The 22,715-nt window shown below is 33.8% G+C and overlaps 1 protein-coding gene across 1 annotated transcript in view; it reads right to left on the bottom strand.

Moving 5' to 3' along the window:
* Positions 1–22,178, bottom strand: part of GPR149 (G protein-coupled receptor 149) — a 45,920-nt gene extending 23,742 nt beyond the window's left edge. The window contains exons 1-3 of the mRNA XM_004682484.2: positions 20,636–22,178; positions 19,695–19,887; positions 13,756–14,213 (exon numbers count right to left, since the gene is read on the bottom strand). Of these exons, the coding sequence (XP_004682541.1) occupies positions 13,756–14,213; positions 19,695–19,887; positions 20,636–21,637 (1,653 nt within the window). The 5' untranslated portion in view covers positions 21,638–22,178. The remainder of the gene's footprint in view (positions 1–13,755; positions 14,214–19,694; positions 19,888–20,635) is intronic.
* Between the last annotated feature and the right edge of the window lie 537 nt (positions 22,179–22,715).

Below are 22,715 nucleotides of genomic sequence, written 5' to 3'. Positions count from 1 at the left end.
GCTCCCCACTCTGTCTCTGGTGAATCCTCTCACCTCCCCTGCAGTTCTCTATACACAAATAAATAAATGTTTTTAAAAAATAATAAAAATATTATGGATACAAATTATTGACTTACACATGATCTGCAAGTATTTTCTCCCAGTTTGTAGCTTATTTATGCATCTATTAATGGTGTCTTGAAATATAAAAGTTACTAATTTATTTTATTTTATAAATTAATGTTATTGCCATTGATTACTATTTTATGATTTCATTTTTGATATCGTATCCAAGGATTCTTTCCCTAACCTAAGGTCATAAAGAATTTTCCTCTTTTTTCTGCAAATTTGTAGTTTTGGTTCCTGCACTTACATATTTGATGTAGTTTGAGTTAACTTTTTGTGTATAATATACAGTAAGGGTCTAAACTTGTCTTATTTTATTTTTTGAATACTGAAACCAAATTAGCTGCAACATTTGTTGAAAAGTTTATACAATTAAATGTTTGCCTTCTTTTTCAAAAATCAATTATATGTGACTGTAAAGATTTTTCTGGGCTCTCAATTCTGTTTAATTTGTCTCAATCTCTCTCTTTTTAAAAAATATTCAAAGGAGCAGGTTTATTATAAAAAGGGAGTGTCTGCCCAGAGACTAGTGGGCAGAAAGAGTAGCCCCAAAAGAGACAGGCTTACTAAAAGGCAGGCCTGGATAGTCACAGGCAGGCAGAAGGGCTGCTACTAGCTTTGCCTGTGTTTATATTGGGGCCACATTGTCTTGATTACTGTGGATATAAGCTTTGAAATTAGGTAGTATAAGTCCTGCAACGCTGTTCTTTCAAGTGCTGTTATTGTAGTGTTCTTAACATTTAAATAATGCAAGATTTAACCACAGTGATAAATCTTAGTACAAGTGTATTTTCTGTTCATCAGTTTAGTATACCAAAACCTATATACTACTCTCCCACCCCCTGCCTTATTTCTAGAAAATGCAAGGATTAGGCATACACGGTAAATTCATATGAATGTTTTTGTCCTGGTACACAGTTTACATTAGCTAGCTCTTACTCACTAACACCTTTGATAAAGTTTGGGGGGAGGGACTAAGTTTGCAAGTATCAGAAGTATGCAATTTCTCATGGAAATGAACTTTTATTCTGAAATCTGCTTCCAGTCAGTTCACTGCATGCTTTATATTATATTGCAGAAACAAATAATTAATTACAAAATAATATTTAATGAAAAGGTTTTTCTACTATTTGAACTGATGCCAGTCTCCCCAACTTCTCTTCTTTTGTCACAGTTATTTAACACAACAGGGAACAAAATTAAGTAGGAGAACTGTCCTTTATGTGGGGAAACTGTTCCTCCATTATTGTTACATACAACTACTTGTTTATGTGGTTTATAGAAAAAATATTATTTCATCTCAGGTCTCATAAACTCTCCCTTAAGTGAAAAATAATTAGGAGATCATTATAACGCTTTTTTAACTTAATTGCTGTGCTGTAATTCTCTCACCTCAAAGTTTCAACATGCCGTGCTCAGTTCAGTTTAAAGGAGCAAACATGAGCATTGTGCTGCTCTCACAGAATGGAAATATTTGTCCTGCTTGAGATAACTCATAATGTAAGATTTTATTATCTAAAAACCTGTCTTTGCTAATACCAGTTGTGTCTAAGAGCCATGACAAATTTATTTTCTGGTTGTCTTGAAACAACTGTTTACTCTTTTTCCATTAACTTAATTTAAATGTAGAGACGACTGCTCTTTAACATAAAAATGAACATTTATACCAGTGAGAATCATGTGGATCCTGCTATAACTGAGAAAAATAGGGTTCATTCCTTCATCTGGTGTTTTTGCAAATAGATGCTTTTATTCTACAAATAGCCTTGAAATACATCCCCAAATCAAATTCTGTCCTTTACCTAGAAATGCATACATTTCATATTTAATATTATGAAATAATAGCTTAATACAAATTATCTCTAGGTCAAAGTGTTGTGCCTACACAAATTATACCCAAATGGATGATATCCAATTCCAAAAGAGCATTTAAAGGTTAGATTATTCACATAGAGTGTTTTAAGAAAAACTGATTTGCTTAACCACCTGCTGAAAAGTCTATACACAAATAAATCCTCAGCATACTGAAGCCCACTGTCTTTATTGTTAAGTCAAAGTCAGATATGGCATTTTAAAAGCAGGAACATTAGAGTCTATGAACAAGCCTCAGGGGTTATAAAAGCTGAAGACAAACTCCTACAGTTATTTTGATTTTTGAGTCTGGCAGTTAGTATGTTCTAAATCAGTGATTCCAAATCTCGATAATCATCAGAATCTCTTCAGGAAAACTTTTTAAAAATATAAATACAAGAGTATCGTGCTCAGAAATTTAGTCTAGGTGGAGAATGAACATCATTAAAAATGTTTAAAGTTTAGTTTTATACATTAAAATTTTAAGTTTAAGAAACACTACTTTTAATAAAACCTTACTTTTAATAAAACCTCAAAAAGGTAGCTAAGTATGAGATCATAACTGGTGCAAATGAGACAAATTTCCAGGTTAAAATATACTAGGAACAAGTTAGTGCCCCTGGGGGAAGGTACCCGTGGAACATCAGAGGTGTAGTCACAGTACCTCAACACCTTTGCCACTTATGTGAACTTGTGTGTTCCTATCATGTAGCCACGATATAATGGAAAATAATCTGAAAAATTGATATCAACATATACTTGCTCTTCAGATTAGTACAAATGTTGTGGATTAGTAATTGCTGCAAGGTTTTTATTTGAAAAACTGAGCTCTTTCAGCCTACATTGTTCTTTACTGCCAATGGAAAGTTTTACTGTTTGAATTACTATATATAGAAATGAATTCAGTTCTGTTCTTCTCCTAATATTTAGGATTTATTCTCCTTGTAACTAATAATTGCTTTGAAATATTCCACAACCAAACCAGAAATGTCCAACTGCTTTAAGATATTTAACATAAAATTATATTTGGTGGTGAGTTGGCTAAGAAACTGCTATAAGATGTATATCATGAAAATAACATAACTTGCTAATATCTAATGAGAGAAGCACAGGTAGTATTTGAAGTTCATTTATGCAAGAGCAGGCAAGCCAGATGTTAGGTAATACCACTCAGAATTGAATTTGTTGTTATGTACAATTTTTTTAAAAAAAGACATGCTTACCTTGTAACATGAATTTCTTAAGCATATGCATTTGTCTTTACAAAGAAGAAAAAGGAAGTATTTTTTTTACCCAAATGAAAGTAATAGATACTAAAATTGCCTATTCTACTTCCCAACAACCTCTATCAAATGCAAAAGTAAGAATTCTGCTAAGAACCTAGGAAAGAAAAAATTAACATACTGAGTTAATATATTTCCCTATGAATTTTCAAGGTCTGCTGATGTTATTATAAGAGACCAGACAACACTTAAAAGTTGGGTGCTTGAAAGAAGTATAGGACAGATGTTTGTTGTATTTTGAGATCTTAGTGGGACTGAGCAAAAAGCAGTAATAGGAGAATTAAATCTCAACACTATATTACTGCATTTGAGTGGCATGTCACTCATTAGATAAGTTCCTAGAGATTCAGAGAATGGCATTCTCCCATCAACACTAGGGACCAGGTGTAATAAAGCTCAGGCTGTGTTGGTGGTGTAAAAAATGTTCAGAAAGCCAGGAAGGCTGGCTTAAGTATAGGAGATTTGACACAACCTCCAGATGACTCTAGATTAGTTTGCGAAAATTACTTTGCATAAATCCAATTTATTAAAGATTAAATTTTTCAATGAGCATTTGAGCAAATTTACCAATTGATAAGAAGTTATATTGAGAAATAGTTCTCTTGAATATATTCTTTTTTTTTTTTTTACTCTAGCTGAATTTAAATAATGCTTTGTTTAAAAGTCCTGAAAGTCATAGGAATCATTGCCTTCTTATGAATCTGTATATGAAGACCAGGCTCATAAGAACATTCACATTTAATATATTCAAGGAAATATATTGTTAATCATATTCAAAGAAAACATGTTCTTGAATATATTCTCAGTAAGAAAAAACTAAATTCATCTAGTGTATTTAAAAAGACTATTTTAAAACAGATTATTGTTAATACTGGTATTATTGGATTCAGTGAATTTCTCATTTAGGAAATTGCTTCTGTAGGAAATTGATTTTTGGTAAATTTCTCTTCTGCTTTAGCTGGAATTGGAGTGATAGGATTCAGGCTGAAATTGGAGTTTTGAGATCTGGAAAGGATAGAAAATGACTAGTTTAAATCATAGTAAGGCCAATCCAAGACACATGCCTGTGCCCAATATCTGAGTCCAGCCTACGCAGAAAGAGGACACAATAATAAACCTGATGAATTGAGCTGGGACTAATGCTACTTATTTAAAGCTACTTAAAATTCAAATGACTTAAATAGTAAGGCTGGATCTGTAAGAGATGAAATTACTTGACCCAGCTGTGGGACAACTGAGGAAGACAGGAAGTTGGAAGCTCAGGAAATGGGCACAGAACTGAGAAGCTTTTCAGCCTACACACTGCCAGGTTAGCGCTTTGATTTACAAGGTGGTCCTAATGTAGGAAGCAATTTGAGTAGGATTCTCTTCTTTGAAAGAAAGTAGTTTTCTCAATTCTTATTTTGCTTCAGTCTTGGCACAGTATTGGGCACACTACAGTAAGCTAAAAAATACTTGTTGACTTGGTGTAGTTTTATACATGGACCCTTAGTAACTCTTGTCATTTATCGCCTCTCATAATAAAGTTATGACTTATGTTTTGTATGGTAAATTTCCTAGTATTCAGACTTCCACATCCCATGGACATGTATTTAAGATACAGAGGAGCCACAATCATACCTTGACCTTGAGGAGGAAAGACATTTCCATAAAAAATACCAGATTGAAACCATCTTCTCTGCAAGCAGAGTACTGAACGGAGAATTGAAAGTTCAAAGGAGGGTTAGGAAATTTTGAAGTTTAAAAAGCTCTATACAGTTTCCTGAAGCCTCTGGTGATATTTTTATTCCAGGAAATTAAACTTAAAAGAAGCTAAGTTACAAATTTTTGTTACTAGGAAAGCAAAGGTCTAGCCTTTTCTCAAGTGGAAATACTTTCAAATTTTGTAATTATGCAAAGCAACTAAGAACATCTCAAACACACACAAATACAATCATTCAGTGTCAAAGTCTGTTTGCCTCAATACTGCCTCATGGTACATAGCTCAGAGTCAATATAAAAAAAAAAAAACAAATTATCAGCTAAGCAATTACAGAGTTGCCATGGAGACTAAAAGTTGGGTGTACATAACTGGAATAGGGAATACTTTAATACTCTGGAGAAAGAAGCTTTTTGAAATTTGGACACTACACTTATAGAACATAATGTTTTAGGAAAGGAGAAAACCTGAAGTTAACCTGTTTCCAAGCTTTTCATTTTTCTCAAATGCATCATTTTCAGATGTAAGGCAGAGTTTGTTCAGTGTCACACAGTCAGTCTAAGAGCCAAAGCTAGAGTCTAAATTCTGCCCAACAGCAAGGAAGGCATCCATAATTCTGGGATTTATGTTTCTTCATGTGTAATTATCAATATTCTGTGTTGGGGTAGAACTAATTTAGGATCTGTGTTTGGAATTCCATCTGCAGGACAAGTGCTCCATTTTACTTTAGAATATTATTAAAGTAGTTATTAGTGCTTCTACTAAGCAGAAGAGGGTGATGTGTGAGTAATCACTGGCTCTTCACTTTTTCTCCCCTTAGCTACTATTAGAGATTTTTAGAGATTTCCTCCTCAGGGACATCCTTAAATGTGTATATTTTATAAAAGAATATATATATATATATATATATATATATATATATATTTTAAAGATTTATTTATTTATGCTTACAGACCTGGGGTACAGGCCAGAGGTATGGTGGGTGAGAGGATTCACCAGAGACAGAGTGGAGAGCAGAACAGGCAGATTGACAAAGTACACTGCTGAGGGTAGCAGCAGGCTGGTCAGAATTCGAAGGGGGATGGAACTCTTGTTGCAGTGGCTTTGGAGAGCTTCATACTGTGGTGCTTTAACCCGTTGCGCCACCAGGGAGGGCCCTATTTTTTAATGAGTGTGACTGTACAAATGCTTATGTTTTGTGAAATTATTTCAGAAAGCATATAAATGTGCTTCTTAACTAATATGAGTGTGTAGCGATATCTAGCTTATGTCATGTATCAGGCTGCTCTGTGAATTTGATGTTTAGATGTTTTGGTAAAGAAGTTTCTGAAAAGAAAGTTGAAAGTTGTTGACTACAGGACAGGGCAAGGATGAGTTTGAAGGATAGTCTACCTGTTTATTATCCCCAATCCTGAAAGGCCCTATAAGATGGAACTTTCAGAGTAAGCACTGGTAATCTCCATATTGGATGTATATTCTAAGAACTCAAAAGAGAAATTCTTACCATAGATATAATACTCTTGGGTACAAACTTTCAGTAAATCTTGATAAAACAATCATTGTCCTGCATGTGAATTATTCCAGGTCATCTCACAGCTGTAGACATCAGTGAGTAGGATGATTAAAGAGATAAAAATGGATTTTGGAGTCTGATACATTAGGCAGAAGTTCAAGCTTACCACACAACAGGTTAAGTACAAATAGGTCTTTCTTATAGAGATTATGAGTTCATAGGACACTTTACCATTATCCTCCCTTGAGATTAGACCTTAATCTTTTTGGTGGGAACTTATCTAGATTAATCATACTATTGCAAGCAAATATAGACAGGCATTCTTGGGACTACATGAGTATATCTTAGACCAGTTTGTTAGACTAAGTTGTCTAACATCCATGTGTTAAAGGGGAGGGAGCACTTTTTTATTTATTTACCATTAAGTCTACATATAAGAACTCTATTCTTAGGAACTGCTTGAAGGGCAGACATGAATCCAAATATCTCTAATGCATCTCCAGTGCAGTAACTCATGAATTTCTATAACTTTCTGACTCTTTAATGCAAATAAGGGAATGACTAACATTTCATAACAAATATTAGTTGAATGAACACATGAATAAATACATATTTAATGAACAAAACTATCTAATATTTGACAGATGGCTCACAATTTTAACTTGTTTTGCCTCAATGCCTTGTGAAGTATTTTTATTGCCCTTCAACGGTTGAAGGAATGAAGGGTCAAAAGTATAGTTGTGGACCAGAATCAGAAAGTGCCAGCTTGGAAGTCCTTGACTCTCAATTGAGACCCAAAATTACAGTTGACATATCTGCAAAGATCTATAATAGATATCCTTATGTAGTCCTAAGAATATCTTTTTTTTTTTTTTTTTTTTGCAATAGTACGGTTGATCTAGATAAGTTCCCACCAAAAAGATTAAGTTCTAATCTCAAGGGAGGATAATGGTAAAGTGTCCCATGAACTTATAATCTTCATAATAAAGAGCTATTTGTACTTAAGTGTTGTGTGGTAGGGCTTGAATTCATCTCCCTGATTCCACAGGAAGCCCTTGTAGTGTAAACCAGTTCTTTAGGGCAATATTCAATAACCTTGAAGGAGATATCACTTCTTACTGATAGACTCTACCTAATGCTTTACTTAGAGGAACTTCATATGGGTAAGAAATCCATGTGAAAGGTGGCTGAAGAAAATACAGGATTATGGAAAGAAAAGGAATAGTCACTGCAGGTATAGTCCTTGTGGAACCAACATTAAGAACTGAGCTAAGAAAATTAATTGATACATTTTCCTTGCAAAGATATTTTTAATTAGCAAAGCTGGAAATGTCTCAATAGGAGTCAATATTTAAAAAAATATTTTTTAAAATCTATGTGTTTCTTTTGTACTCATCTGGGATAAATTCACTTTTTCTTTTTGGGAAGAAGAATTGGAGTATATTTTTCTCTTTTTTTCCTTTTAAATCTCCCAGAGAATCTTAGGATTTTGCTTATATACTGTATGTTAAATTTTAGAATATATATCTGAATACATATAAATAATACCTATGCTTACAACTTTTGAGTAGAAATTTTATAGTAAAACGAAATATGGTAAGTTCCTGAACTTTTCTTGCCTCTGGTATATTAAACATTGAAAAAAGTGCCCCTTCTCTTTCTTCATGGGAATGGTGGAAAATAAATGAGACCACATCTAAAGAACCAGGTTTCTTATTAAAAAGTAAGTTATTATCATCAAATCAGGCAAGCTATGGCATTCTTGAGAGTGCTGAAAAATCTGTGCTGAGAAGAAAGAACAACCTGGAAACATTTAACTCGTTTCACCGAGGCTGTTTTCTGTTATTAAAAAGGCCACGTCCTATCTAGCTTGATGGTAGTACTCAAGAAAAACAAGCAAAGGATAAGACAAACAATGAGGAAAGTAAGTCTAAGCATTATTTTTGTAAAGAACACTGATTTTCACCACTTACCTCAGGTGCCGAGGTTTTAAAAATAAAAAAAAAAATTTTTCCTACGCTAAGTTATAGAAAAGAATACCGATGTGTGAATCATACAGTTTTTTAATAAAATGCATTTTAAAATATACTACCGTTCTTCTAGCTTGTTTTGGAAAATTATGTTTTAGTCAATAACTTATTTGGAATATTCCAGTAATTCTATTATTTTACATTTAAAGTACTTTTAAATATAGTTTTTCTCATTTATAAAATAAAATACAGAAAATTAGCTGTAAATTGCTGAGTAATATCAACATTCCAAACTTTGTGTACTCTTAGCAACTATAATTTGTGAAAAAAGTACTAATCTGGAATCCAGTGTTACTTTTGATTTTTTCTGTTTATCAGAATTTCAAGAAAGTTCTTTAGTTTTTCTTACTCTAGTTTTCCACTGCACTCTATTTCTTATGTCTGAATTTTCCAAGTTTCTGTAAACTCATATCTCTAATTGTGTCATTACCTGAGAACTAAATATGTATATATGTGTGTTTTAGTCACACTACTGAAATGATAACCTCAACTAAATTTGCTATCTCTCAAAGCAAATGAAAACGTCTTCTGTGATTTTATTTTATTTGACTTCAAATAACATGAAATATTTCCCTTTTATCAGATTGGCAAAAACTGAAGTGTATGATAATCTACCATTAATAAAGGCAATTCCAATAAAAAATTTATCTTTTGACTATTAAATACTAGTTCTAGGAGTTTATCTTGAAGATATACCTCCAAAATGTGAAAATATATATGCATATTATTCATTGTAATATGGTTCCTAATGTCAAAATATTAGAAACAACTTAATGACCCATATAAATAATGGTGGCATTAACTATTGTATCCATATCATGAATTATTATACAGCTATAAAAAAGGTGAATGGAGGAGAAAAGATAGCTTTTCCTTAAAGGAGAATTTAAATAATAAATATAAAAGAAATGTTAAAAATAGGAAATCTTTACATGGCAATCGTATGCAAGATTCAGCAATTAATGCTAAAAGTAGTGGATAAAAAGGTGATACAAAACAATATTTATATAGTGTGAAGATGTCTCACCACAGATACTTATAAATTGCAAGAGGAAAGTAGTATTTTTACAGAGAAATCTGGTAGACATCATTTTTATGAAGTGATGAAAGTTTATGTCAGTATTTTAGATGTATCATCATCATGTATCTGAGGTTAGACAGCACTGGGAAGGGCAAACATTACTTCCATGTAAGCCTTGCCAAAATGCATAACCTCAGTTTAATCAATAGAAAACATAAAGCAATTACAAATTGAAGGGTATTCCAAAAACAAAACAAACAGTTCAGGAGCCTTCAGAATGTCAAAAATATGTAAAACAGAGCCTTCAGAATGTCAAAAATATGTAAAACAAAGGAAGACTGAGAAACTGCTATATATGATGGAGAATCAACAAATGCAATATAGTATCAGGAATTAGTCCTGAGCCTGAAAGAACACATCAGCAGGACAACTGGCAAAATTGAAATAAAAACTAAATTAGTTATTAATTTCCTGCTAATTGCATCATTGTTGTGTAATATGTTAACATTAGTGGAAGTCAGATGAAAGATACATTAGAGGACTCTAATGCTTTTAAAACCTTTTTGTGAATTAAAAATTAGTTCACAGTGGTACATTTTAAAAATGTAGTGAATTTCTAGCTACTTGATTTAAAGTAAGGGATAATTACCCAATGAGAGACTGTAGAGAGATGTAAGCATTGCTGGACAGTTTTAATAAGTAGCCTTTTAGGTCTTTTTAAGGAGTGAGAATGTTTTTTGAGAACATTAGTAGAATTCTAGCTTAAAAGTTGAGTTAAAGTAGTCCACACAAGCTTCAATTTGATACAATGCTAATCCTTGAGTTTGTGAAAGATGAACAGTTTGATTTTACTTCATTTCAGCAAGTTATACATGCTGTGAGAATCACAAAGTGTGTTATGAAAAATTCAAACTAGTTTACAATAAAATTCCATTAACTTTAACTTCAAAGACTTAAAATACTTGTTAACAAATTTACATTCATGGAAAAGTTTTCAGCCACACTCCAAATTGCCATTCTATACTAGGTAATCACACAAGGGATTTGAACAATTTAAATCATTTAAAAATTATATTCTTAAATTGAGGAAAGCAGATTCCAAAATAGTACATGAACGATTATCTTGTTTTTGTCAAAATAAAATTAGATACATAGAAAAGTTTTATAGGCTAAAATATAAACAGAAGTTAACTTTGGATTATTGATAGTGGGTGTTTTTTCTTTGCTTATCAGCAATTTTGAGCTTTCTATAATTCTAGGTTCCTTTTGTAATCATAAAACAATAGAAGTTATAACTGTTTTAATACCCAAATATATAAAAGAAAGCAGTGTGACAATTTTCAGGCCTCTAAACAGTGAGTAATACCACTCCAAATAAAGGGATGTAGTACACAATAAAGCATCTATACTCCAGAGAGTCACTTGTGTTAGGATGACTAGCTAGAGGCTACACATAGAAGGTAATAAGTTAATTTTTCTTTTTCCTGTGACCCTTTAGTTAAACATGTCAAAAATTACTCAGAAAACAAACTTAAGTATAACAAACAGTGTCACAGGAAACACTAACTTTGTCTGACCAATTTAACTTTTTTGTACTTTGTTTTTAAAAATGAAAAGAGAAAAATGCATTTTTTAGGGAAAGATTTCCTTCCAGCCTTATTTTACTTTATATTTAAGTGTAAAGGATTAATTTTTGTCCTGACCTTTAAACCATCATCCATCTGCTAATGATTAGAATCTAAAATACATAGAAGCCAACTGGGGAACTGATTTCTGTAGACCTGGTATAAGAATGTATATTTATATATTTAGAATCTTGTTTATTATTTGTAAAATTAAAGTAAAAATGCACTTAACATTATATAAGCTTCCATTGTACAAATTAAATATGTATGCACTACATGACATTTAACCAGCTTTCCTTTAAAACCTGAGAACAAAGAACACACATTATTCACTGTGGTACTATTAGATTGAGCTGATAAATATTTGAAAGTACAGTCATAGAAAATCAAGAGACATTGTTTTCATAATGTAAACTGCAATGTGTAACCCAGTTTAATGTTTCACTAAAGCTGAAAAATAAAACATAAGCTCAAATTGGGAAGAAAAGGGTGAAAAAGAAAGGGCTTTCTTTGTAAGTCACCATCTACTCCCATGAAATATCTGCTGCTGAATTGAGTAAGGGCTGAAATCTGTCTTAGGTCTGGAAAAGTTCTCATAGACCTTTCAACCCTAAGTGTAATTTAGTTGTAAAAGGAAGATCATACCAGTAGCTTAAACCTATGGTTTAAAGATGTTTTTTTAAAATTCTTGATAGAATTTCATTTAATTTCATCTATTCTTTAAACAAAGTTTTAGATTTCCTGAATATTGTATTACCTTACCACCAAGCATATTTTCACAACTAGTATTCAGTTTCCTGAGCTATTTTCTCTTCACAGATATTAAGATAGTAATACTGTTCAACAAACAAATCTTTGCAGTTGAAAGATATATGTAGTCATAAAAGTTGTGTGTTTTCTATACATGTATATATTTTTTGATTTAAAGATTTAAGTTGTGCTTCATGAGTCTCATAGGGTACTGTACTTATATATAAAAGTTTTAACCCTTTTTCATATTTGTAGGTGTAGTTGATTGATTATACATTCCAAATTGTAACTAGGACTTAAATGTGGCTACTTGTGATGCTCATTGATATTTTAGATGGTAATTTCCAATATTCTTCAAGGAAATACAAGAAAACAAAGAGTCATTTAAGACAGTCAATTAAGTCATGCCAAGTGGGAAAAAAAAATCTCACAGGAATGTACAGTATGATGCTATCTTTAGAAACTCAAAATAAGCAAAACTAAACAATATACTATACTAGATGTACATTCATTTATGAAAAACCAGATGAAAGTGCATGAATAAGATTCACAATAACTGTAACCTATTAAGGCTTATGTTTTAGAATAGGATGGGAGATTAAAACATAGGTAGTTGTATATTTTTGGGTTACATAACACACACAAATACACAAACTTCATAAATACTAATTTTCATATTAATATTAAATACAAGAAAACCATGAATTTTCAATAATTCAAAAACTAACTGATAATAATGTAAATAGGATACCCCTCTTAGCTAAGGTATCTTGTTCTTTCAATAATATACTTTGTATTATTAAATTTATAACAAATACTTTTGTGATATTTTCCTGGGATGCCTAATTGTTAAGTAATGTGCACAATTATATTTTTTCATTTTATATAGATAGATAGATATAGATAGAAATACTTGTATTATCATATGTAAGAGTAATCTAGTAGTTTACATTAATCAGAGAATAAAGGAAATATCAGATTAATCTGTTTACATTCATAGTAGGTGTTACATGGTCGTAGTTTTGGCCAATGAATGCATTATCCTAGTAGATGCTGAAATTTCCAACTATTTCCAAATTTCAGAGACTGAAATTTGACTGGAGTTTGACTTCTATTAAATCTTACAGAAAAGACTCCATTTCCTAATAAATCAATAGTGTGGAAAGTAAGGGCAACATTAAACATCAGATATGAGAGTTTAGAGGAAAGAATTAACTGATCATATTTTGAGGAAATTTCATAAAAATATTCCTCACCATTCTAAGCAGACTGGAATAAAAAAGAAAGGTTAGATTAATTCTTCCTGTTTTATAAAAACATTCTTACATACTTAAAGGTATGGTACATTCAGCAGAGCTTCCAAAGTTCTCATTTGAGTATATCCTGGATTATATCTGTTTCCCCCCCTGCTGAGTAATGGAGGAACTAGTAGGAAGCTGTCTAGTATAGTTGCAGTAGGATTACCCTTCTCACTACTAGTTATAAAAATAATTGTCTTTATGTAAAAAAGAAAACATTTCTTGGAGACTTGTGGAGTGCTGTTTGGGTGAGAGAGAAAAATAAATCCTACACATTCAGTAATTTGTAACAAGTCAGTCTGAATTTAAATTGATTACTTGAGGTTAAAATAGTAGCTCTACCTTTCTCAAAGCATCTTTATAAATCTACAATTGTAAATGTATATATTTTGAAAAATACATAGTTAATTAAACAAAATGAAAAGTCCTTCAAAAGACACATTGAACTTAAAATTAGTATTATGAAAATTGAGGCAAGTGAAATTACCTTGACTGAATGAAATAAGCAACTGATACTTTTTAATTCTTATAATATTTGGCCTCACTTTTAGTTTCACAGGAAGAACAACTTTTACTGTACCTGACGGGGGGTTCTTTCTGATTTACTCCTACACCACTCCCAGTCTGACATGTCTGGTTTCTGATTTGCCTCATGTGAAAGTCTTCTTTCTGGTCCTTCCAAAAAGGTGGTTTCTTCATAGTTAATATCACTGCCTGTATTTTCAGAAAGCAATGGATCAACACCCTTTTCAAAGTGGAAATCCTGTTTAGCTCCTGTAATATCAGTATTTGTGCATTTGTTGATGCCTTTTAATGTGGAGCTGTCCAGAGAAGGTGTGGTGCTGATTTCCACTTTAATGGTATTGAAGATATTACAAGTTTCACTCTGAGTTTTTTTTGTCATCTTGCACTCATAGTTCATGAGATCATGATAGGGTGTAGAATTCTCATCATCATTGAAATAATCTTCATGTTTAATTTTATAAATTCCATAACTTTTTTGGAATGATAGGTTGAATTCAAAGCCTCTCCTCTTGGCTAAGTAAAACAAACAAACAAAATTCCTGATTAAGAAGGTAAATATAAACAATACTTATATATATATATATATATATATATATACGCACACAGTTATTAAAAATATCAGAGTGCATACAATCTGACTGATAATAGTTTAAATGCTGTCTTCATTTATTTCTTTCAATCATACAAAACAATGATGCTTCACAAACAAGTCATCTTACCAATCAGGGCCTAATGTTTTTCAGTTTCACAATGAGGGATTTGAAATACATACAATGCCAAGAACCTTTCCATCTTTAAAGCAGTTATGTGTGATGAAAAATTAATTATAAATTAAAAAGTTCAACTGCAATGCCTTATTTTAGCTTTTTCAGTGTATCGACTTCATATTATTTGAGTTATTCAGCTGACAATGCCACCAGTAGACAAAACTGCTTTAAATATTTTGATGTATGCTATTCCTGATATTTATGTTTATAAATGCATACTTTAAAATTAGACAGTACTGCAATGCAGTTTTTAAACATTTACATAACATGTACATTTTGATATGAATTTGAAGGAAATTGTAAATAAAAGTGATAGATTTCTATTTCTGTGAACAGAAGCATTTTACAACGTGTCTATAACTCCTACTTAATTACAAAACAGATTTAACAGGAAAGCACAAAAAACATTTTAGGGTTTAAATTAGGTGAAATATGATGGCATCTAAATATTAGTGTCTGGTCTTAAAATAACAAAGGAGAATATGACAGATATTGATACAAATTTTGTTTGTGAATGTCATTGAGCACTAGAATTAAAAAAAAGTTATTAAGAATAAAGTTATCAGGATGATAGATAAATTACATTTTAATGTCTGAATTATCATCTTTCAATCCATGGCTCATTTCAGAAATTTTTTTTCTACTCTGATATGTATTTGTTTTATAACACACATTTAGGTGACTTCCTTATGGATTTATAGGAATAATTCATTATTTGTGTTGAAACATTCATTGTTTGAGCCAAAAATAAAAAATAAGTTCTATTCAGAGACAATGAAAAAGTGGAAACATAATTAACATTTACACACTTCTTATTCATAATTGCACTTACATTTCTAGTAAAATGTCTGCTATAATAAAATTAGAACTTCAACTTACTTTAACAGTATGAAAACCAAAGGAAATGGAAGGATGTTTTAATTATTGATGGGTTTCCATCAACAAATTGTCAATTCAGGGATATTAAATAAAAACTGACATAAAATCCCAATTAGCATATAACATGATACAATTAATATTTGTGTCTATATATTTTATTAGCTGAATATTGTAACTATGAAATATGTAAAGCAAAAATGAATAGTGGCTTTGAAGGTGTGTATAGAATGTGTCCATGGAGAATTTGCCTCCTTGTCATGCTATGTAAGATGCAGTCAGAGTAGATGAGAAGAAAATAGAATTGTATGGACCTTATAGATACCCATGAGGGTGACTGTGTAAACAAGGAAGAACAGGCAGGCATGTAAAGGCAGAGTTTACAGAGTATAAGGATGATGATGAAGGCATATAGTGGCTCAGACCTGCAAGGAACTGATTTTCTACTTGTGCACAAACCCTTGAAGAAATAGACCTTTCCAGGGCCAAAGTACACACATAGGTTATGTAACTTAAATCAACAATACTCTACATAATAAAAGCATATTGGTCTTGTTTTACAGTTCAAAAAACTGAGAGTAATTAAAAAGTACTTCCTGGTAGAGATTAGAATGTAAACAACTGATTCCAGTATTGGAATTATTCTATATGAAATTACTTCTTGTTAACCAGAACCATGAGAGAAATGCTGATGGAAGCAGAAAACCCCAGATACATTATCTTTAACTTTGGGGTAAGTACATAATTATGAAATGTTAACTATGAAAAAAATTCTTGCTAATGACTTTCCTTAATGCAAAAGGTAAATCCTGACTGAGATAATAGACATAATAGGTTCTAATTGTGTGATTGAGATAACAGTGTCTGGCTAGAAACTGACTATAAGGAAAAACCCGCTATACAATATTTTAAAATAGTATAATTAGGCCCTCCCTGGTGGCGCAGCGGGTTAAAGCACAGCACTGAGAATCTAAAGCCGCTTCCGCATGAGTTCGATTCCCGCCTGCCCCGGAGGTGACCACATGGCGTGGCAGACCCCTCCTGACTCGCCCGCTGCTCCCCTCAGCAGTGTACTTCGTCGATCTGCCTGTTCTGCTCCCCACTCTGTCTCTGGTGAATCCTCTCACCCTCCGCATCTCTGGCCTGTACCCCAGTTCTGTATGAATAAATAAATAAATCTTTGAAAAAAAATAGTATAATTAATAATCACAACTGTTTTGAAGAGCAGTGTTAGTATCAGAATCAGCAACTGATTATCTGTAAGTTCCTTGAGGACAAAGACTATATCTTGTTTTGTTATAAAAAAAGATAAAATAAATTAAATATCCACCAAGGCCAGTTGAGGACATTAATAATAATAAATACTAGATTCTATGTTACAATATAAAAAGTCCTTTTTCTAAAGAAGGGTGCTTGACATTATCTACTATTTCAAAAGGCATGACAGCTATGTTATCAACTCTTGATTTCTTAAGACAATCTACTTCCTGAATTTTGGTATAAAATTTCCACATTTAAAATTTTGGGTATATAATTAAATTTATTTAAAAATAATATGAAAGTTATAAAACCACATTTTGAGTCAAATTTACCTCATTATCGCTGAATTATGTACTTCTTTTCCATAATAAGCACAGTAGGCACAGTGCAAGTGATATAGTGACCATTTCTTTAATAAATATTTGTTGAATGAGTATGTGAATGAAACAACCTATAGGAGTTATGCCTGATAGGGAAAGTTTGTGTTAGGTTACCCTAGATTTAGTGACTCTAGCCAAATAGAATATGATTTCAAGAGAAGTGTTAACTTTAAGAATGATTTATTTATGGGAGGAAGGCCTCAAAGGCATGAGAATTCCTGATTCCTGATTTTATGTCATTGAGAAAACAATTTAATGTTTTAAAAAAACTTTGTGTGTGTGTGTGTGTGTGTGTGTAACTAGATATATTTCATGGACTAATAACTTAAAAGAAACTTAAAAACTATAAAAATCTTTTGAAACCCAGGATCTTTTGAAAACTACATAACATTTATTGAAAAAAAATACAATATTTTATTTGTTCTGAAAAGCAAAACTTCAGTGCTACAAAACCCTGGATAAAGCATGAAGTAGCACTAGTCTTTTGCCTTAATCACATTTTACTAATTACAACTATAGGCAGAAAAAACTGTATCAGCTTATAAAAATAAATTTCTGAGTAATGTCTCCAGCTTACTGAATTTGGTTTAAAGATAAAAGCTGAAAACCTTATTTTTATATAAACTATTTTAGCTATTAAAATCAAAACATCATCACATGTAACTTAAAAAGTCTGAAAATCATAGCCAAACCTTATGTGTATTACATGAGATACCTCTGTTAAAATCATCTTTCAAAATAAAAGACTTTTATTTTAAGTAATGATTGTTGGAAACAAGAGATAATTATTTTTTTTCTGAAAATTAGTTCCCTTATTGACATTTAGTTTCTGGTTATATTCTTTTTAGTTTCTATTCAGTGCAGCTGATGTGTAGAATTACATTTACATTTGCAAAATGAACAGTTAGGAAAAATATTTTCCTTTCTTTGCAAGTTCACTAGCAAAGAATGAAAAGGGCTTGGTGTGAGGGGGAAAAAGTTTAAACGTGGAACTTGAGTCACAGCATCAAAAATGTTATAGAGAATGGAAGTATTGTAGCCTATCATTTGAATTGTACACATCTTAAACTAATGTTTCTCACGGTTTTTTTTTTTTCTTTTTTTGAAGCCATGTCTCTTTTTATCAACCACTGCATTTCAATGCCTTTATTGGAATAAATACAAGTAAGGACAATTTTAGAGGAAATATTATTCTGATCTTATTCTGATTCTTTTTAAAATTTCAAACAGATATTAATGTGATTTTTGAACCAGCTAGCCTCTGTAGGCTCTTCTACCTTGTGCTGTACCGAAGACAGAATGTTTCCCAGGCCATTCACCATAAGTCTGTCCTTCACTTCCTAAAATTGGCACCCTAAACTATTTCACTATCACACTTTTTATTGTCATAGATTCTTCTTACCTCTCTTACAACCTTAACTACTATAAGACCAAGTTGATTTAGGGACACAATACTAATATTCGCTAGAATGTCTGAACTTTCAGGCTTGTAAATGTATTCTTTCATGTTATGTGTGGCTCCAAAAGTTTATTACTAATTACAAATTCCATGATTATTTTATTTTAAAGATAGAGGTGAATTTAGCATCTACTAACAATAGAAGTTTATGGCATCTGTAACACTAAAATATCTTTTGATGGTTGAAAAAATATCTAGGCATACTGAAATTTAAATGTTATCAATAATTGAAAAATAACAGTTCATGACTAATATTTATAAATCTGCTATAAGTTGATTTCAAAATGTACTTTTGTGTATATACTTTGATATTTATATCACTCAAATAATCTCAGATAAATCATTTTTATTTACTTTCATTTTCTGTTATAACATACCTGCTTTTTTTGTAGCAAAGGACAATTTATGGAACAGCATGCACTAATGCATTTTTAAATTTATTTAATGATAAAGCATCCTACCTTTTTTCTGGAATGGCAAAATGACATTCTTTCTTGGCAGTCAAAATATTTAGGTCATTCCTCAACTTTCCTTCTCAAGAAGGAAACAGACTGTAGTGAGTTTTGTAATTGGCCCATGCCTGCACTACATGTGTTCTATAGAATGTTCTTTCTTTTTATTTTTAGTAAATAGCATGACTAGCTTCATACACCAACCCATGTGAAAAACCTTGCTACCTTTCTTCTTTCTTGAAACTGAGGGGTAGTTGTATATGTGTATGTTTTCTAAAAGCAGAGGCAGACACTTCATATTATCTTGAAACTTTTTCAGGCATTTGTATTGTTTATTCTGAAAGATTTTCAAAACTCTGTCAGAACACAAATAATAAAAATGTTTTCCTTACTCTTTCATAAAATATTAATTGACTATAACTGGAGATTTTAACTCTTGAGAGTTAAGCTCTTTCATGTGCATTTTCTCACAAGTATACTTAGGAGGGCCATTTATTTTCTATATGCTTAAAGCCTTTTTGGCTAAAACATATAAGGTGTTTCATTGACCCCTTGCATTGAATTGTTTCTTCCTTTCTTGCCTAAGGAATAATTATCCGATGTACAAGCACTTTACATAACTGTTTTAAATTACATTATTTAAAACTTGCTCCAACACAATGTTAAGAAATGTAATAACCCCTATTTATCATTTATATTTGTCCTTGGACTCTTCATCTTCTAGTCAGGCAACTTTCTCAAGAAATTACTTTTTGACTATGTGGTTATTGCTTCCAACTGTTGCAACATCTAGGACTTACGTTTTTCCCCATCAGATGCCACTGTGTAGGCGTTCTGCTTGCAGTTGATGATGCAGCCACAGGGCAAGTGGGTCCAGTGTTTGGACAAAACAAATACCGGGGTTACAGTCGTGGCCAGCAGGGTTAGTAGAAAGCTGAATGTCTCGAAGGGAAGACTCTGAAGTCCCACCATGTGCTGTACTAACATGTGGATCTGCAAAGGCAGAGAACTTCAGACCTATCTATCCCGAGCTCACATTTCTCACTTTCCCCAGCTCCTCCCAAAACTTCTTGCCCCAGCCCCTTCTCCAGGGCCTTTCCTGTTGGAGAGCCAGAAACTCTGGTCCTTGCTTCAGGGCCTTTGGCTTGGGTGGATTACTACTGGGAGCAACTGGAGGAAAATGGGACTTTGAGACTTGAAGGTGGGGGCTGGGGAGGTCAAATTTTGAGTACCAGTTCTGCGCATGCTTATCACCTAGGTTTCCCACAGCAAAACACAGACCACAAGGTATTGATGGTACCCAAGAAAATAATGGCCCTTGACAAATCCCTTGGCCCTCACCTCTACCCAGGCCTACTTGTCATAGTAGAGTACCACCTGACCACTCAACTGGACTGAACAAGAAGCCTGTTCTGTCCCTTCTCTCTGCCTCTGATTTATCTTGCTTGCCTTTCCACCTCTTCTCTCCTAACATGCTAAGGGGGAAAAGATCCTTTAATCTTTTTAGTACTTCCCTCCCTCTGCCCCCTTCTCCACCCACCATACCCCAAAGATGCTGCTTGGTTTGGAGAGTCACCAGGGGATGCTCCGCTTAGTCTCTTTCCAAAGTTATCTGGCTGAATTGTACAGACGCAGTTAACGATGCATCTCCGGTGACTCTCAAACCAGGGACTCTTGTCCCAACACGCATGCACACGGTCTGGCACACACACCCGCACTCTGAGAGTAACTGCACTTTTACCATCATGGGCAGCCAAAGGATGACTTTTGTCAGCGCTAGGATGAAGGAGAAGCGCTTCTGTGCTAGACTCGCTGCAAGGCTTCTGGTACCAAAGAGGGTCCTTGGGTTCTCACGCCCGCAGGCTGCAACAACAGCGCCACTCCCTGTCTCTCGCTCGGCTAAAGCGGGCAGTATAGGTCCAAACCCTGGGTCCGAGCTCGGGGAGCATCTCACAGAGCACCGCGGGGCGGAGCTCGGAGCATCACCTGGAGACAGGGAAAGCCCTCTCCCCGCAGTTGAAGGTGTTCCGGGAGTGGAAGCTCCGCGAGAAATTTCCTGGTAGTTGGTGTGGAGTCTCGGCTCCTCGGAACATAGCAACTGGTGAATAAGCGGGACTGAGAGACCGGCAAGGATTCCGAAGGCTGAAGTGTACACGGCAAAGAGGAGAAGCACGTAGGAGCTGGAGCAGTCGACCAGGCAGCCCCAGGGCTTGCGCACGAAGGTCCCCCAGCCACAAAGCGGGAGCGCAGACAGAAGCAGACAAGCAGCCCACACGGTGAGCGCTGCGGAGAGTACCTGGCCGGATCTTCTGGAGGCTGTCCGGCTTCCCACAACCCTGTGCATCGTGTAAAAGTTGTATGAGACTACGAGAGTCGCCTTCAAGTTACTCGAGAGGCCCTGGCATAAATATAGTAAGGCAGAAGTGGAGCACAGGGACTGAAAGTAGACATGGACCTGGTCTGACCACTGCAAAAGCATGAAGATAGTCACAGACAGGACGCTCATGAGATCATCCCCAGACCAGGAAGCCACAAGCAGGGATACAACAGTTCGGTTCCGCATTCTCAGCAGGGAAACTAGTGAAAAAATGCTGCCTGCCAGGGCTGCAAAAATCATTAAGCCTGTCAAGCAAAAAAGATAAGTATTCAAAGTTGCTGGAGGATTAAAAAGGTCCGTTGAATTGTGATTTTCTTGCCACAGGATAGAGTCATTTGTTGATAAATTACTGGGAAGAACAGACATTGTCCTTGCTCAATATTTATTTTTTCTTTCAATGAATCTGTAAATATTCTCAAAATAAAGTATGCAAATAAGATCCCATTTTCTCCTACCAAGCTGCCCTGTAGACAGATGATACCCCATCCATCTTGCAGAAAATAGGCACTTCTCTGTGAGATCCGACTCAACCCATTTTTAAAAATTAGGTTGCATTTAAAACATCGATATGAAACTTCAACATTCGAATTAAAAACAAACCAAAAACTCCCTCCTGAAACTGTCAAGTTTCGGGCACAAAAGCAAAAGCTTCTCAGGTAGATTGATAAACAAGGATTCCTGGGTTCTTCTTTTGAAGCAAACAAGCTTGTACCTGGAGGTAATCAAACTCTATTCACTTTTTCAGAGCAGTAAATGATGCATTTGGTTCCAGAGCTGGATTCAAAAGGAGAGATTGTCAGGTAGGTTTCAGCTTTGCAGGCAAAGCGAGAGAAACAGAGAATGAGAGGAAGAGAGAGAGAGAGAGAGAGAGGCAGTGCACACTGCTCTCTTTGGATGCACTGTGCTCTATCAGCTGTGATCCTCCCAACTGCAGGAAGGAGGAGTCAGCTCCCAGCAAGAGAGAAGCTGGAACAAAAGGGAGGGGAGTTCAGTGTAGAGGGAAATGATGTACATCTTTGCAGCTTTCCTCAGTCTGAACAAGAAGCAATGTCATTGCACAGCCTTTCCCTTTAGTTTTAGCATCAAAAACTAGCCCATATACTTACTGAGGCTTGATGTGAATGTCAAATATCTCTGCAAGGTCTTAGTTACTTTTCTAGAGAGCTGCTTTTGTTCCTACCTCTACTTCTCGGATTCATAATCCATTGGACGAAAGGATAGTATCAATCCTTTTTACAAAGGGCTGTGCCAGCTTCATTGTTAAAAACAAACAAACAAACAAACAAACAAAAAACAGGTATTGTACTTAAAAAGATGTCATTATGGTCTGCATTATACAGAACAATATTTTGCAGACTCAGGGAAGAACCATTCTAGCATTAGGCATATAACTACTTTCTGTCAGTGCCATCAAATAAATGAATGTCTGTCTAGTATTTCCTGT

The sequence above is a fragment of the Condylura cristata genome, unplaced genomic scaffold (genome assembly GCF_000260355.1).
Source record: "Condylura cristata isolate star-nosed mole 26May11 unplaced genomic scaffold, ConCri1.0 scaffold00014, whole genome shotgun sequence".
In the NCBI taxonomy this organism is placed as follows: Eukaryota; Metazoa; Chordata; class Mammalia; order Eulipotyphla; family Talpidae; genus Condylura; species Condylura cristata.
This window is presented reverse-complemented; position numbering and strand designations above follow the sequence as displayed.